Source organism: Xenopus laevis, chromosome 2S (assembly GCF_017654675.1).
Source record: "Xenopus laevis strain J_2021 chromosome 2S, Xenopus_laevis_v10.1, whole genome shotgun sequence".
NCBI lineage: Eukaryota > Metazoa > Chordata > Amphibia > Anura > Pipidae > Xenopus > Xenopus laevis.
Genome location: NC_054374.1, coordinates 74,944,253 through 74,961,246, shown reverse-complemented (window position 1 = coordinate 74,961,246; position 16,994 = coordinate 74,944,253). Strand labels below are relative to the sequence as shown.

The window sequence follows — 16,994 nt, the reverse complement described above, 5'->3', positions numbered from 1 at the left end:
TACTTGATCCAAACAAAGATATAATTTTTCCTTATTGGAAACAAAAACAGCCTATTGGATTTATTTAACATTTACATGATTTTCTAGTAGACTTAAGGTGTGAGGATTCAAATTACAGAAAGATCCCTTATCTGGAAAACCCCAGGTCCCGCATGTTCTATATAAAAGGTCCAATACCGGTATATGATATGTGACATTCCACCCCCAGTACCTGTCTGTCTGTCTCACAGTGTCTCTCTTACTTACGTATAATGCGTGCCATATCTGGATCCCCTTACATGTCCAATTCCTGTGCAGCCAGCAATAGGACATCCCTGCCCTGCTACCGCAGGCATGTCTGAGGCACCTGATTAAAGAAATAGATAACTGCTTGTGTGGAATGCTACAGGAATAACACAATTTCTCTATTACACATGCCAGTACTATTAATGGGGTTCAATCAAACATACAAAAAGATCAGTCCTGTTATCTTACCAGGAGGCAACTGGAGTGCATGTCCAGTCTTTGCACACCATCCTACAGGGTGAATGTCAGGGCTGTCAACATCCACCCAGAAATCATACAGGGAGCTCCAGCCATCGAAATGCAACTAGAAAAAAAAATAATTCTAGAATTATGCAAGAATAATGCAAATCAAATACATGCAGTACAGAATAATAGGAGTCAATCACTGATCAATCACTGTATTTGGTAGAAATTATATTTCTACATGGCAAATAATTTACTAGTAGGTGTAGTAGAGTAATAGAAAACCAACAGACCCAACAGTCATGACATGCATGCTGCTGATTCTGTGTAACTAAATCATTAATTGAGGCTTGTTCAAAATAATAGCAGTGTTCAAAATAATAATAGCTTGTTCCAAATAATAACAGTGTGGAGTTAAATTAGTGAGGACACTCATTCTGTGAAAAAACAGGTGTCAATTAACATAGTACGTTAGGTTGAAAAAAAGACACATCCAACCTTTCAACTCCATATATAACCTGTCTAACCGTTAGTTGAGGAAGGCAAAAAAAAACCCTATTTGAAATCTCTCCAATTTACCTCAGAGAGGAAAAAATTCCTTCCTGACTCCAAAATGGCAATCGGACTAGTCCCTGGATCAACTTGTACTATGAGTTATCCTCCATAACCCTGTATTCCCTTACTTAATAAAAAGCCATCCAACCCCTTTTTAAAACGTATCTAATCAAATGTATGAGCCTGTACTACTGATTCAGGGAGAGAATTTCACATCTTCACTGCTCTCGCTGTAAAAAAAACCCTTCTGAATCCTTTCTTCTAATCAGAATGGGTGACCTTGTGTCAGCTGAATAGAGCTACTGGTAAATAAAGTATTAGAGATATTATGATATGATCCCCATATATATCTATACATAGTTATTTCACCCCTTAAGCGCCTCTTCTCCAATATGAACAACCCCAATTTGGCCAGTCTTTCCTTATAGCTATGATTTTCCATACCTTTTACCAGCTTAATCGACCTTCTCTGTACCCTCTCTAATTCAATAATGTCCTGTTTCAGCGCTGGAGACCAAAACTGTTCAGCATATTGTAGATGGGGCCTTACCAGTGCTCTATACAGTGGAAGAATGACCCCCTCCTTCCATGAATTTATGCCCCTTTTAATACAGCTCAAGACCATATTTGCCCTTGATGCTGCTGACTGGCATTGCTTGCTGCAGCCAAGTTTATTATCTACAAGGACTCCAAGGTCCTTTTTCAATATGGATTTGCCTAGTGCAGTTCCATTAAGGGTATAAGTGACTTGGATATTTTTTATCCCAGGTGTATTACTTTACTTTATTTATCAACAATGAATCTCATCTCCCACTTAGCTGCCCAGATTGCCAGTTTACGGCCCTCATTTAAAAGAGCAGTAACATAAAAAAAGAAAGTGTTTTAAAGTAATAACAATATAATGCAGTGTTGCCATGCACTTATAAAACTGCCTTTTGCTTCAGAAACACTACTTTGTTTATATAAACAAGCTGCTGTGGGAGCAGCCACTCAAAGGAAGAAAGGCTCTGTAGAACATAATAGTGTTAACCTGTGCCATTTAGCCCTTTTTTAATTTCCATCATTGCTACACAGCAGCTTGTTTACATAAACTATAGTAGTATTTCTGAAGCAAACAGTCAATGGGCAACAGTACATGTTATTTTCATTAATTTAAAACACAATTTTTTTTGGTGTTACTGTTCCTTTAAGGAAGGAAGGCAGCAAATGTAGTGCATGCTGGTTATATTGCATTACTCTTGTTCTTGGCAGGTAAAAGGTTAAATGGAAAAACCTGAAAGAACACATAAAAGAATAGGCAAAATGGCTTGGCCAATGATCAGCTCCAGGAAGATCTAAGAAGGTCTAAAGTTACCTGTGAGTACTGTTACAAATAGAAGATGCCTATGTGAAGCCAAGCTATCGGCAAAAAGCCCCGGCAAAGTCCAATTGTTGAAAAAAATATGCTGAAGAGGTTACAATCGCCAAACAACACACTGAATGGCCTAAACAGAAATGGCACAACATTTTGTGGACTGATGAAAACAACATTGTTCTTTTGGGTCTAGGGTCGCAGACAGTTTGTCAGACAACCCCCAAACACTAAATTCAAGCCACAGTACTCTGTGAAGACCGAAGCATGGTGGGGGTCATATCAGGATGTTTCTCATACTATGGTGTTGTTCCTATTTATCGCATACCAGGGATCATGGATCAGTTTCAATACATCAAAATATTTGAAGATGTCATGTTGCCTTATGCTGAAGAGGAAATGCCCTTGCCCTTGATATGGGGGTTTCAACAAGACAACGGACCCCAAACACACCAGTAAATGAGATACATCTTGGTTCCAGACCAACAAGATTGATGTTATGGAATGACCAACCCAATCCCCAGACCTTAAAGGAGAAGGAAACCTAGTTGGCGCAAAAACCCTCCCCCTCTCCCGTGTGTTGCCCACCCTCCCCCCTGGCCTACCCGTCCCGCTGGGCAAATGCCCCTAACTTGTTACTTACCCTTCTGCGCAGGTCCAGTCTACGGAGTTCTCCGACGCCATCTTCTTCCACACAATCTTCTTCCTGCTTTGACCCGCGCATGCGCAGTAGGAGCATTTCTCCGGTACGATCTACTGCGCATGCGCCAAAAGTCACGAAGTGAAATCGGAAAACTTTGTGACTTTTGGCGCATGCGCAGTAGATCCGTACTGGCGAAATGCTCCTACTGCGCATGCGCCAAAACGCCGGTCAAAGCAGGAAGAAGATCGCGTGGAAGAAGATGGTGCCTGTGAACTCCGTGGACTGGACCTGCACAGAAGGGTAAGTAACAATTTAGGGGCATTTGCCCAGCGGGACAGGTAGGCCAGGGGGGAGGATGGGCAACACACAGGAGGGGGGGGGATGGTTTTTGCGCCGACTGGGTTTCCTTCTCCTTTAATCCAATGTGGGGTGACATCAAAAAAGCTGTTTCTGGGGCAAAGCCAAGAAATACAGAAGAATTGTGGAATGTAACGGGTGCCAGAAGTTGGTCGACTCCATGCAACACAGATGTGCAGCAGTTCTCAGAAAGTGGTTATACAACTAAATATTAGTTCAGTGATTTAAAGGAAAGCAAAATCTTGAAACTTGTTTCAGTTTATAGTAGTTAACATTTGAGTTTGTAAAGAAGAATGCACACATTGCTATTTTTTGGAACAGCCTAAAATTCCACTTTCTTCACTTTCTTCAAAGGAATAACACAAATTTGATACATTTTTATTCATGTTTTGATTTGGAGTAGAATGTTCAGTGTTCCCAATGCATTTACGTGTATGGAAATAAAAGTTATTATAAGGATTTTGAGCATTATTCACTTTTTTTTTTTTAAACACGCTGCTATTATTTTGAACACAACTGTATATACATATGCATTTTTTGTATAGTGCACCAGATGCATCAAATATATTTATCAGAGATCACCTTAATGCGGTTATCGTCTTTATCAACAGTGCTGCAAACTCTGATTAATGTAGGATTTCTTTGGTCGACTGCTTCTAACTTCATATGTGGCTGATACCCATGAGGCGGGCGCTGTGATGAGAATACAGAAACAAGCAAGAGAAAGGTTTAAACTCGAAAGTGGAGAATTAAAAGAAGGTACAAATGTATACTGTGTGATAAAATAGACTGAATTTTCAGACTTATTATTCCATGTAGTAACACGTACCGTTGTATTGTCTACTCATTAGTTTTAGTCAAATTGAGATTTAAAGCTTTAGAAAAGGCAACATCTAAATGAGTTTCAGAGAACCCCCTGGCATGAAACCTTTGTCGTAATTTGCTAGATTGAAAATTAATGAATTTGTATCAGTACATAACCTATGTAGCCTCATGAACTGTATAATAGATATTGCTTTAATAACATTTTTAGGATATACAGGACCATGCATATATAAGGAACATAAGGAATGTACAGGGGCATGCTCTTTAGACTATGAGTAAATGCCCCAGCAGGCATGTTTTAGGCTTGTCTTTTCATGTCCTAATAAATGTTTTTGAATTTTTTGTTGTTTATTTTTTGGGAAGACTCACATTTTTTGTTCTGTTACACAAACTGCCCTACTCTGCCTGTGTCTGCAGTACTCTGCCTTCTCTACGCTGCCTGTTTGTGCCATACTCTGCCTGCGGGAGGTGAACTAAGTGGGGTTTAGTAGCATTTGGAAATATGTGTTAGGGGGTCTCCTAGGTGTATGTGCTGGGGGTTGCTGTGCTAACAACAGGGGAGGAGGAGGCATATGGATTAAAGGGTACGTCTTAATATGATAAAGGCAAAAGGAAAATGCTTATGTAGAATAGTGACGTGCAGGTCGAGAAAAAACTCGACCCGCACCCAACCCTAATCCGGTATGCCTCTGAGTTTATAGACCTGCACCCACCCTTTCCCGCTATGACATCACAGAAGGGGCAGGGACAAGCAGGCGTGAGTCTATAAAACGTGCACACTGGAGGCGGAAGGTGGCACAAGAAGGTCACAGGTAGGGAAAGCAGAAAGAAGAGCTCAACCTGAACCTGCTCATGACTAGACAATGGTGTGTAGAAGTCGGTCCAAACTCGCCCATCGCTAATGTACAGGATGCATTATATGTCACAGAATTGTTTCAAAATAAGACTTACTGGTTTGAAGGCTCGTGCTGGTGCTGCCTGAGCTCCTGTTTTTTCAAGATAAGCTTCCCAGGAAAAAGTTTTGGGATCTTTATATTCTAAACACAATGAAAACACAAAGATAGATTGTGTCAAACTATTATTGTCACAGGAGTATGGAGACTTCAATAAAAGTGCTGTCCATGGGGCATGATATCATTTGGGTCTTGTTATATTCAAACAATATGCTCCATAATTCCACGGTGAAATCAATGGTATAGTTTAAAAAAGCCAGTAGTTAGAATACTAGTGCTGATATTCTTTTATCATAACAGCAAAGTTGGTGCTTTTGGGCAAACCTAGATTTTGGTTATGTCAGTTTTAATGATAAATAAAATTAGCCTCTCCAATATGGCTGGCCTCACTGCCCACAATTGGGCTGTTCTGTACAATGTTAAGGTGCTTAATCCTTGTAAATCTTGAGTCTCAGATGTTACAAAGTATTTGGACCCAACCTGCCAGGGGTCTATCATATACACTAATTCCAAAAAACTGTATCATACTGAACACTTCATAAAGTTGCTACAAAGTGACCTTATTGGCTCAAAAGTAAAGTAGACAGAGGCAGGATAAAGGGCCCAGTGAGGCCCAGTCTCATAATTACTTCACTTTTGAGCCAATAAAGCAACTTTGTAGAAACTTTATTGTGATCAGTGTGCTACAGTTTCCTGTAATCAGAGTGTATCAAGTATACAGAACCGGGATGATAGGCATGCTACCCCCAGACACGCCAACCCACTCTCTCTTATCCAACTGGTGCATGGGTAAAATTCTGTGCACATGTGCTTGCTATAGATTTAGCATCACAATAGCCTTGGATATTAAGTTTGTCAAATAAATCATCCAGGCCCCCTTTAAAAACTAACAGAATCAGCCATCACAACAACATCTAGCAGTGCATTCCTCAACCACACTGTGAAGAATCACCTACGTTGCTTCAAAAGAAAGTTATTTTCCTCTAGTCTGAAGGGGTGGCCTCTGGGGTGGTGATCCTCTTTATGGGTATCCTCTATTTGTCTATAATGTCCTCTAATATACTTGTAAAGTGTAATCATGTCCGCTCTCAAGCATTTTTTTCTTCCAGAGAAAACAACCCCGACCTTGACAGTCATAAGTCTTCCATCCCTATTAACCAGTTTAGCTGCACGTCTCTGCACTACCTCCAGCTCATTTATATGCCTCTTAAGGACGGGAGCCCAAATTTGCACTGCATACTACAGGTGAGGCCTTACTAGGGACCTATTAAGTAGCTCCCTGGTAAAAATTATGTTTTCATCCCTTGAGTTAATGCCCTTTTTATGCAAGACAGTACTATTTTTGCTTTAGTGGCCACAGAATGACACTGCCTGGAATTAGACAACTTGTTAGCTACAAAAAAACCCTAGATCCTTCTCATTTAAGGAAACTCCCAACACACGGCAATTTAGTGTATAACTTGCATTTATATTATTTTGCCAAAGTGCAGAATCTTGCATTTATCAACATTGAACCTAATTTTCCAGTTTACTGCCCAGTTTTCTAATTTTGTCAAATCATCATGCAAACTGGCAACATCCTGCATGGAACCTATAGTTCTGCACAATTTAGTATCATCAGCAAATATAGAAACAGTACTTTCAATGCCCACCTCCAGGTCATTAATAAACAAGTTGAAAAGCAAGGGACCTAGTACAGAGCCCTGTGGTACTCCACTAACAACACTGGTCCAATTAGAAAATGTTCCATTTACCACCACTCTTTGTAGTCTATCTTTTAGCCAGTTCTCTATCCAGGTACAAATACTATGTTCCAGGCCAACATTCTTTTATTTAACCAGTAACCTCCTGTGTGGCACTGTATCAAATGCTTTAGCAAAGTCTAAGTATCCACTACCTTCCCAGAATCCCCACTTTTTTTTTAACAATTCAAGTTTTATTGACATTTGTACATGCATAAACAGAGCATTTCCAGATATTAACGTTTGTATCCTACTTGCCTTCTAATAAAAGGAAATTTAATAAGTCTGGCTGTAAAATTGTACATAAACTAAAAGGAATGGTTTTATCAATTGTTTCTTTTTTTCAAAATATCTGAAATTAAGGTTAAAATATAAGTGAGGGGATGGGAAATGTGCATTGGCTATAAACAGCACTGTATTTGAAATACTATTTTTGGGCGGGATCAAGTGAGGTGTGATCCTAGGTGACAGTGTGGAGATCTCTCCTAGTGTAAAGGTTCTGTATACCTCAATACTGCTTCTCAGTAATTACGTAAACCTGCAACATCAGAACAAAAGCTTTGATGAGTGAGATGGCAACCAAAGGCTGATAGACCTTCCACAATCTTCAAAAATATTAATGACCCCATGGTCTGACCATGACCCAGTAGCCTTAATGTTTTCCCAGTTGCACCAAAACTATTCTGTTTACTGCTAGCACTTGAACATTTGTTTATGCATGACCCCAGACATCACAGTAGAAATTGAAAAGGCAACAGAAGACTTTTGGCATTATTTTTTGGCATAATGTCAACTTGCTCTCCTCTTCCACAATTTTATGCAATGCTTATAAGGTCATCCTACAGGGTAAACATACTGCTTTCCATTCGTTTTTTTGCAGGTTAAAACAGGCTCTCAAAATGAGCTCTGTGGTACACACACACTTGTTTTACTCTTTACTACTTTACAGCACTGCAGGGAAAGATGATATATAAATTCTAATAATGTTGTTTTAAGCATTGTTGTGTCATATGCCCACTTGCACTATTCTGTTGTACAAACTGTCTTGGCAACAATGTTAGTGGAAAGAAGAATCAATTCTTACAAATGATATTCAACATACATTAGTACAAAATAGCCACAATACCCCATGATATTTCCTCAGCAATGATGCCCCCAATGTAGTCATCTGTGTTAAAGCGGTAGTTCCCCTTTAAATTAGAATTAAATATGCAGTAGTATTCTGAAACAATTTGCAGTTGGGCTTAATTTTGTATTTGCTGTAGTTATTAAGTCATTTAGCTTTTTCTTCAGACTCTTTAGTAACCAATCAGTGGTTTAAATGAGAGACTAAGAGATGAATCGGAGAGGATCTGAATAGAAAGTTTAGTATAAAAAATATTTTGAAAGCTGAAGAGAAGCAGAATAGAAAGGTAAATGGTTTAACACCAATACAAAATGTAGACCAAATTAAATTTTGTAAAGAACAGGAAATTCTTTAACATAGTTGGCAAACTAACTACCATTTTAACTGTGAGAAACCGCCATTTTACACTGTTATATATATAATAAATGCTCTGCCTATATGTAAGTCAAGACGATAATACCTGTGAAGTTGTGGTGGGGTGTTCCCAATTTTATTACAGTGTTTAGGACACAGAGTAGGATTAAACATTTCAAGACAATAATATGCTTTTCCAAACTGCTAAACATCTTGTATGCCTGTCCAACTAGTAATGTTATATTTTAGAACACATAATTACAGATTCTTAATGCAGATACGTATGCAGCAAAAGGGACAAAGTATGTATGTGAATATCTTATTTCAAGCCTAAACTCTAATCAAACAAATTAACACAACTACTGGAGTGTTCCACATACATATACTACACCTTAAACATCCTTCTTGACTACTCACTGAGTAATGTTTCTTTTCATATTTTTTTGATTTTTAAATAATTCATACCTGGTGGTGGTGTCAGAGTAATTGAGGATTCTTGACAGTAACCAACTGGCCGGATATATGGACTGCTTGCATCACACCTGTGGAAGAGATTGCCTTTTATTAGTAAGAATAGGTTTATAAAACTTTTGAACAGGCTGCTTTTACCCTTGGCATTTGAAGTAATTAAAACAGTATGGCAGATCCTACTGAAACAAACACATATACACACAAAGATACAGATACATAGTCATATGAAAAATTTTGGGAACACCTCTCAGCCTGCATAATAATTTACTCCACTTTCAACAAAAAGATAACAGTGGTCTGTCTTTCATTTCCCAGAGTACTGCGGTGTTTTCGGAACAAAGATTTTTTTCAAAAATGAAAAACTGACTGTGCAAAAATGTGGGTACCCAAGTAATTTTGCTAATTTGAATGCATGTAACTGCTCAATACTGATTACTGGCAACACCAAATAGGTTGGATTAGCTCGTTAAGCCTTGAACTTCATAGGCAGGTGTGTCCAATCATGAGAAAAGGTATTTAACGTGGCCAACTGCAAGTTGTGCTTCTGTTTGACTCTCCTCTAAAGAGTGACAGCATGGGATTCTCAAAGCTACTCTTAAAAGATCTGAAAACAAAGATTATTCAGTACCATGGTTTAGAGGAATGCTACAAAAAGCTATCTCAGAGGTTTAAACTGTTGATTTCAACTGTAAGGAATGTAATCAGGAAATGGAAGGCCACAGGCACAGTTGCCGTAAAACCCAGGTCTGGCAGGCCAATAAAAATACAGTAGTGGCATATGCAGAGGATTGTGAGAATGGTTACAGACAACCCAAAGATCATCTCAAAAGACCTGCAAGAACAACTTGTTGCAGATGGTGTATCTGTACATTGTTCTACAATTCAGCGCAATTTGCACAAAGAACATGTGTATGACAGGGTGATTAGAAAGAAGTACTTTCTGCACTCACGCCACAACCAGAGTCACTTGTTGTATGCAAAAGCTCATTTAGACAAGCCACAGTCATTTTGGAACAAAGTGCTTTGGACTGATGAAACAAAAATTTAGATATTTGGTCATAACAAAAAGCAGTTTGCATGGGGGAAGAAGAACACTGTATTCCAAGAAAAACACCTGCTACCTGTCAAATTTGATGGAGGTTCCATCATGCTGTGGGGCTGTGTGGCTAATTCAGGGAATAGGGCCCTTGTTAAAGTCGAGGGTCGGATGAATTCAAACCAATATCAACAAATTCTTCAGTATAATGTTGAAGCATCAGTCACAAAGTTGACATTACGCAGGGGTTCGATATTCCTACAAGACAATGATCCTAAACACACTTCAAAATCTACAAAAATATTTATGTAGAGAGAGAAGTACAATATTTTGGAATGGCCGTCACAGTCTTGAATATCATTGAAAATCTATGGGATGATTTGAAGTAGGCTGTCCATGCTCGGCAGCCATCAAATTTAACTGGATAGATTTTGTATGGACGAATGCCCATCAAAGGCTATAGGAGGTGTCATTTGCAAAAGGAGGCTCAACTAAGTATTGATGTAATATCTCTGTTGCGGTGCCCACATGTATGCACCTGACTAATTTTGTTATGATGCATATTGGATATTTTCTGTTAATCCAATAAACTTTATGTTACTGCTGAAATAATACTGTTTCCATAAGGCATGTTATATATTAAAAGGAAGTTGCTACTTTGAAAGCTCAGCCAATGGAAAACAAAACTCCAAAGAATTGAGAGGTTCCCAAACTTTTTCATAAATAAAAAAACAAATACAAAAAGTATTGTGGAAGTGATACCTATATTGGCTAACAATAAAAATACATTGCAAACTTTCGAGGCACAAAGGCCCCTTCATCAGAATGTATGCTTTTTACCTATACTGTCTGTGCTTTTAAGGACATTTTACATGTTATCACCAATAGCTTGACAATAGTGAAAATCAATTAGAATTTGCTCTTTGCAAAAGAAATCGTGCACAGTAAGAAATGCACATATTCAAACATTTAATTCAATAATATATTAACAAAACATACAGGTATGGTACACATCCGATCTGGAACCCTCAGGACCTAATGCTTAGTGGATCAAGTTAAGTGAAAACCCTGAATACCTATTTCAGAGTAGCTGAAATAACCAGTCCTGTCCAACCAGTTCACTGGTTGGACAGGACGTTTCCAGTTACAATATCCTTCTACTCTGATTATATCTCCTTTGTTCTGGATGAAATTACACAAGGAAGAGGCTACAACCAGCTTCCAAATTCAGCTAAAGTGAGCCCTGAGTGAGTGTATTATAAACTCCCAACATCACAGTTTTTCGAGTGCAGGTGACACATACAGTTGTGTTCAGAATAATAGTAGTAAGACATCACTAACATAATCAATCACTGTTTTTGGTAGAAACTATATTTCTACATGGCAAATAATTTACTAGTAGATGTAGTAGAGTAATATAAAACCAACAGACCCAACAGTTATGACATGAATGATGCTGATTCTGTGTAATTTAATCATTAATTGAGGGTTGTTCAAAATGATAAGTTCCAAATAATAGCAGTGTGGAGTTTAATTAGTGAGGTCATGCATTATGTGCAAAACAAGTGTCAATTATAGCCCTTATTAAAGGAAGGAAAGCAGCAAAATTTGTGCATGGTGGAAGAACAGCATACTTTGATTAAAAAGAGGGGACAAAGAATAGAGGGGAGAAAACATATAAAGAAGTACGGAAAATGTTAGGCTGCTCAGATAAAATGATCTCAAATGCTTTAAAATGGCAACCAAAAGAGGTAGAAGAAAACGGAAAACAGCCAACATCTTGGTTCCATACATTTAAAATTGACGTTATTGAGTAGCTAGCCCAATCCTCAGACCGTAATCCAATAGAAAATTTGTGGGGTGAGATATAAAATGCTGTTTCTGTGGCAAAGCCAAGAAATGCAGAAGAATTGTGGAATGTAACGGGTGCCAGAAGTTGATGGACTCCATGCAACACAAATGTGCAGCAGTTCTCAGAAACACTGGTTACACAACTACATATTAGTTCAATGATTCAAAGGAAAGCAAAATTTTGAAACATGTTTCAGTCTATACAGTAAATGTTTGAGTTTGTAAAGGAGAATGCAGACACTGCTATTTTTTTAAGGAACAGCCTAATATTCCCTTTCAATCTCTGTAAAGGAATAATACAAATTTGATAAATTTTTCTTCATGTTCTGATTTGGAGCAGAATGTGCAGTGTTCCCAATGCAATGTTGGGTGTATGAAAAAAAAAACATTTTAAGGATTTTGAGCTTTATTCACCTTTTTACTTCACTACTATTATTGTGAACACAGCTATATGTGCCCCCCTCCCGAATACAGTTCTGCTGAACTCAGGCAGCATTGTATTCACAGGGGTAGCTGCAGGTCTCAGTGCTCTGAAAAGAACACTAGAATATGATCCCTTATATCTTAAAACAAACTCCTTCTCCACAAAAATAATTGCAGTCTAATAAAGAGTGTAAGAAGCATGCATATTTAAAAACTCCAAATGAATACGCTGTGCACAGACTGACAGAGACACTGTTTTCAGTACATGCAGCTTTGCCACAATAAATGGTGCACCCCCTTTCTATTACTTAGTGCGCAAACTCTTTTCTAATACTACACAGCATATACTGTAATTCCAAGTGCATTTTTAGCAATTATCTCTTTTTGAATTCTAGCATCCCATGCCACCAAGCATCCCTTGCAGTCATATTTTATCAGGACTCTCCCCTCAAAACAATGAATCAATGCTTTAATGATCATTCTGTTAGAGTTTCAGATGTACGCAAATTTACTTTAACAGTGTATTTCTGACACACTAATTGAAAGTAGTGTGCTTTATCAGCTACTTTATAGTCCAGCAATACTCAATTATATTTCACTCAGTCCTTACAGGTTTGTCAGTCATCCTTAAAGTCATCACCTAGGCCTCAACTATAAGATAAAATCCCTTCAAAAAGGTTAACATTTTGTCTAAAGGTTCTGCAACGATTAGAATTTTTACATTTCACCACAGAGTCAATGCAGTAACAAACAACATTGAGATGGAGAGAGTTCATTTTGACTTCACCAGATCTGAATATACAAATGGAGCTAAATCTGCACTTACACTGATGTAAACAAGATTTCAGTAAGGATCTCAGACCACTATCTGTACAATTCAGAATTTCAATGATAAAACAGCAGAGAATGCGGCTTGGTGAGAGACAATAATTTAACTACCCTTCTCAATGCAAACACAAAATGATTATAACTTATTATTTCCAATGTTTTATTAAATGCATTTTCCCTGCAAATTACTCTACTGTACCAAACATTCATCCTTTCTCTCTCCACGGCTTGGACTCAAAAGAGACACACCACTATATATAGTGGTGTGAAAAACTATTTGCCCCCTTCCTGATTTCTTATTCTTTTGCATGTTTGTCACACTTAAATGTTTCTGCTCATCAAAAACCGTTAACTATTAGTCAAAGATAACATAATTGAACACAAAATGCAGTTTTTAAATGAAGGTTTACGTTATTAAGGGAGAAAAAAAAACTCCAAATCTACATGGGCCTGTGTGAAAAAGTGATTGCCCCCCTTGTTAAAAAATAACTTAACTGTGGTTTATCACACCATTCAAAGGTTATAAAGCCATTTCTAAAGCTTTGGGACTCCAGCGAACCACAGTGAGAGCCATTATCCACAACTGGCAAAAACATGGAACAGTGGTGAACCTTCCCAGGAGTGGCCGGCCGACCAAAATTACCCCAAGAGCGCAGAGACAACTCATCCGAGAGGCCACAAAAGACCCCAGGACAACATCTAAAGAACTGCAGGTCTCACTTGCCTCAATTAAGGTCAGTGTTCACGACTCCACCATAAGAAAGAGACTGGGCAAAAACGGCCTGCATGGCAGATTTCCAAGGCGCAAACCACTTTTAAGCAAAAAGAACATTAAGGCTCGTCTCAATTTTGCTAAAAAACATCTCAATGATTGCCAAAATACCTTGTGGACCGACGAGGCAAAAGTTGAACTTTTTGGAAGGTGCGCGTCCCGTTACATCTGGCGTAAAAGTAACACAGCATTTCAGAAAAAGAACATCATACCAACAGTAAAATATGGTGGTGGTAGTGTGATGGTCTGGGGTTGTTTTGCTGCTTCAGGACCTGGAAGACTTGCTGTGATAGATGGAACCATGAAATTCTACTGTCTAACAAAAAATCCTGAAGGAGAATGTCCGGCCATCTGTTCGTCAACTCAAGCTGAAGCGATCTTGGGTGCTGCAGCAGGACAATGACCCAAAACACACCAGCAAATCCACCTCTGAATGGCTGAAGAAAAACAAAATGAAGACTTTGGAGTGGCCTAGTCAAAGTCCTGACCTGAATCCTATTGAGATGTTGTGGCATGACCTTAAAAAGGCGGTTCATGCTAGAAAACCCTCAAATAAAGCTGAATTACAACAATTCTGCAAAGATGAGTGGGCCAAAATTCCTCCAGAGCGCTGTAAAAGACTCGTTGCAAGTTATCGCAAACGCTTGATTGTAGTTATTGCTGCTAAGGGTGGCCCAACCAGTTATTAGGTTCAGGGGGAAATTACTTTTTCACACAGGTTTGGATTTCTTTTCTCCCTTTTCTCCCTAAATAATAAAAACCCTCATTTAAAAACTGCATTTTGTGTTTACTTGTGTTATCTTTGACTAATAGTTAAATGTGTTTGATGATCAGAAACATTTTGTGTGACAAACATGCAAAAGAATAAGAAATCAGGAAGGGGGCAAATAGTTTTTCACACCTATATATATATATATATATATATATATATATATATATATATATATATATATATATATATATATATACACACACATATACATACACACACAAATGTATTACCAATAATCATAGCTGTGGTCCCAACTGTCGAAGTGAATAAGAAGTCTGTTCTCCACAATATCTGCAATCGTTGCTACACAAAGTAATGAAGGATTTTTTCGGTCTACAGCTTCCAATTTCATACCCACCCGGAAACCTGATGGAGTGACAGGCTGTCAACAGAGGAAGAGAGTTAAAATAGGCAGACACAGAAAATAAAGGCAATGGATAAACAGCAGAGCAAACACAGAGGTATAAAAATGGATTTAAAAAAATGAAGGAAAAAACATCCCTTTTTCCTATTTTACCGTGTTATAACTTTTAAAGACCGTTTTCGGAGCCCCTTGAGCTTTGCAGTGCTTTAAGTAAGAAGGCCAACTAAATTCTCCATCTTTATAACCTGCAATCAAAAGATTATATCAGAAATATATTCATGTTATGCCAGCATACAAAAGCAGGACATTTTATGCACAAAATTACCAAATGGGGCAGTCAGGTGAAAGGAAATGAACAACTAGTTCATAGAAGGCACAGTAACAAACGCGTGGGCAGAGGTAAAAGCAATGCCACCCTCTGCATACACTTGTATACTTGCATGATTTGGTAAGTGCTAATTAATTTTTGTAAAATTTTGTAACCAGAGTAGTGAAAATAGATTATCAACCAATTAGAATTTGTCATAATGTTCACTATTTTGAACAAGGTATATACATTAGTAACAGGAATACTAATAGCATTTTACAGGAAATGGGGGACAAAACAAACAAATTACTTTTAGTGCACAAACTCTACCAGACAAAGCTATGAACTTAAGTGCTCTGAATTTGGAAAACCTTTTTTTTTTTTGTTATTTCAAAAAACATGATATTGCAAACTGTCACCTTTGGGAGGCAGCAGTTTGTGTCCTGTCCTCTCACACCATCCCACAGGGTGAATATCAACAGAATCGGCATTAACCCAAAAGTCATAGCAGTCGGGATACCCATCAAAATGAAGCCGCATTCTGTAACCTTGCACCTGTCATAAAAAATGCAAACATCAAGCTATGATCAAGTACAATTACAGTTTGTATATAAATATTTGTATGCAAAAGAAATGTTGGCATGTAAATGTCACTGACACTCAAAAAAAGCCCATATTGAATTTCAGAGGTTAGTTCTCCTTTAACCACTAGACATTTTTAAAACAATTATATTAGGTCGAAAACTCCCATCAGTGAACTACCGAATTTTCAAAGCAACACACCAGAAATCTGCATAATGTACATTTCAAGATCATGAATTGCACTACAGTAGGTTTACTGTAGGAAAGAACACATTCTACTGAATCCAAAATATATATTTCTACCACAAACTACTGAACTGAAGTTCAGTTTTCATAGAAATTTCAGACATTTCTGGAAAACCACCACAAAGTTTCCAGTTTACAAAATCTTCTCTATCAAAGTTGAGTAGGTACAAATATAATAATAAATGTCAGAGGTGTACTGAACAGTGTGATAGCCAATACGCATTGGTTTACCTAATTATGTAGCATATAGGGGCCCCAAAAAACTATATATTTTTGGAAAGTACACATTCTAAAGATGTGAGCAAAGACGGCTTTCAACAACAAACTACAAAGCTTTTCTAAATGTTGTGGCTCTTTTACATTTCTGAAAATATTCTAATAATTTTGTAATTTTCTGCATTTATCTCACTCATTTTCTTATATACAAAGGAAAATCACCCTAAATAGGAAAGCCAGAGGTCCTACTAAACTTTTTGATGCATAGATTTAGCAGTGTTTGTGGCATGTACCGACCATAAAAGAAAATAGTGCATATACATACATATTATGGGGTTATTAATTAAAATTAAAGGTGGAAAAGGTTTGAATCTGGAAGAAGCCCAAAAAAATGAGTGACTCGGAGAAAACTCAGAAATTATATTGTGCTTTTTAAATAATATATAATGTCCAATTATGGATTCTAGTTTTTTTTGTTAAACTACTCAGAAAAATTCAGATTTTGATAAAAATGCCAACCCCCTTCGTGTTATAAAACCCCCTAACTGTACAAGGACCCCTGAAAAAAACATGTATTTTTGGAAAGTACAAATTCTGATGAATCCAACATGAGAAAAGATGTTCTTTCTACACCAAACTGTAAAGCTATGCTAAAAAGATTTAAAGAACAATAATGCAGGGATAGAACAACAAAAAATGTGCAGATTAGTGGTCAGATACCTGATCCAATAGTCACCAAAATAAACAGTTTA

The 16,994-nt window shown here is 37.7% G+C and overlaps 1 protein-coding gene across 3 annotated transcripts in view; it reads right to left on the bottom strand.

The window, feature by feature from the left end:
- l3mbtl3.S (L3MBTL3, histone methyl-lysine binding protein S homeolog) overlaps window positions 1-16,994 on the bottom strand; it is a 35,562-nt gene that overhangs the window by 6,388 nt on the left and 12,180 nt on the right. For all 3 annotated transcript variants that reach the window (XM_018248462.2, NM_001096417.1, XM_018248463.2), the window contains 8 exon segments: window positions 15,618-15,753; window positions 15,045-15,136; window positions 14,758-14,909; window positions 8,840-8,916; window positions 5,151-5,236; window positions 3,957-4,067; window positions 475-589; window positions 247-346 (listed from right to left, as the gene is read on the bottom strand). In XM_018248462.2, the coding sequence (XP_018103951.1) occupies window positions 247-346; window positions 475-589; window positions 3,957-4,067; window positions 5,151-5,236; window positions 8,840-8,916; window positions 14,758-14,909; window positions 15,045-15,136; window positions 15,618-15,753 (869 nt within the window).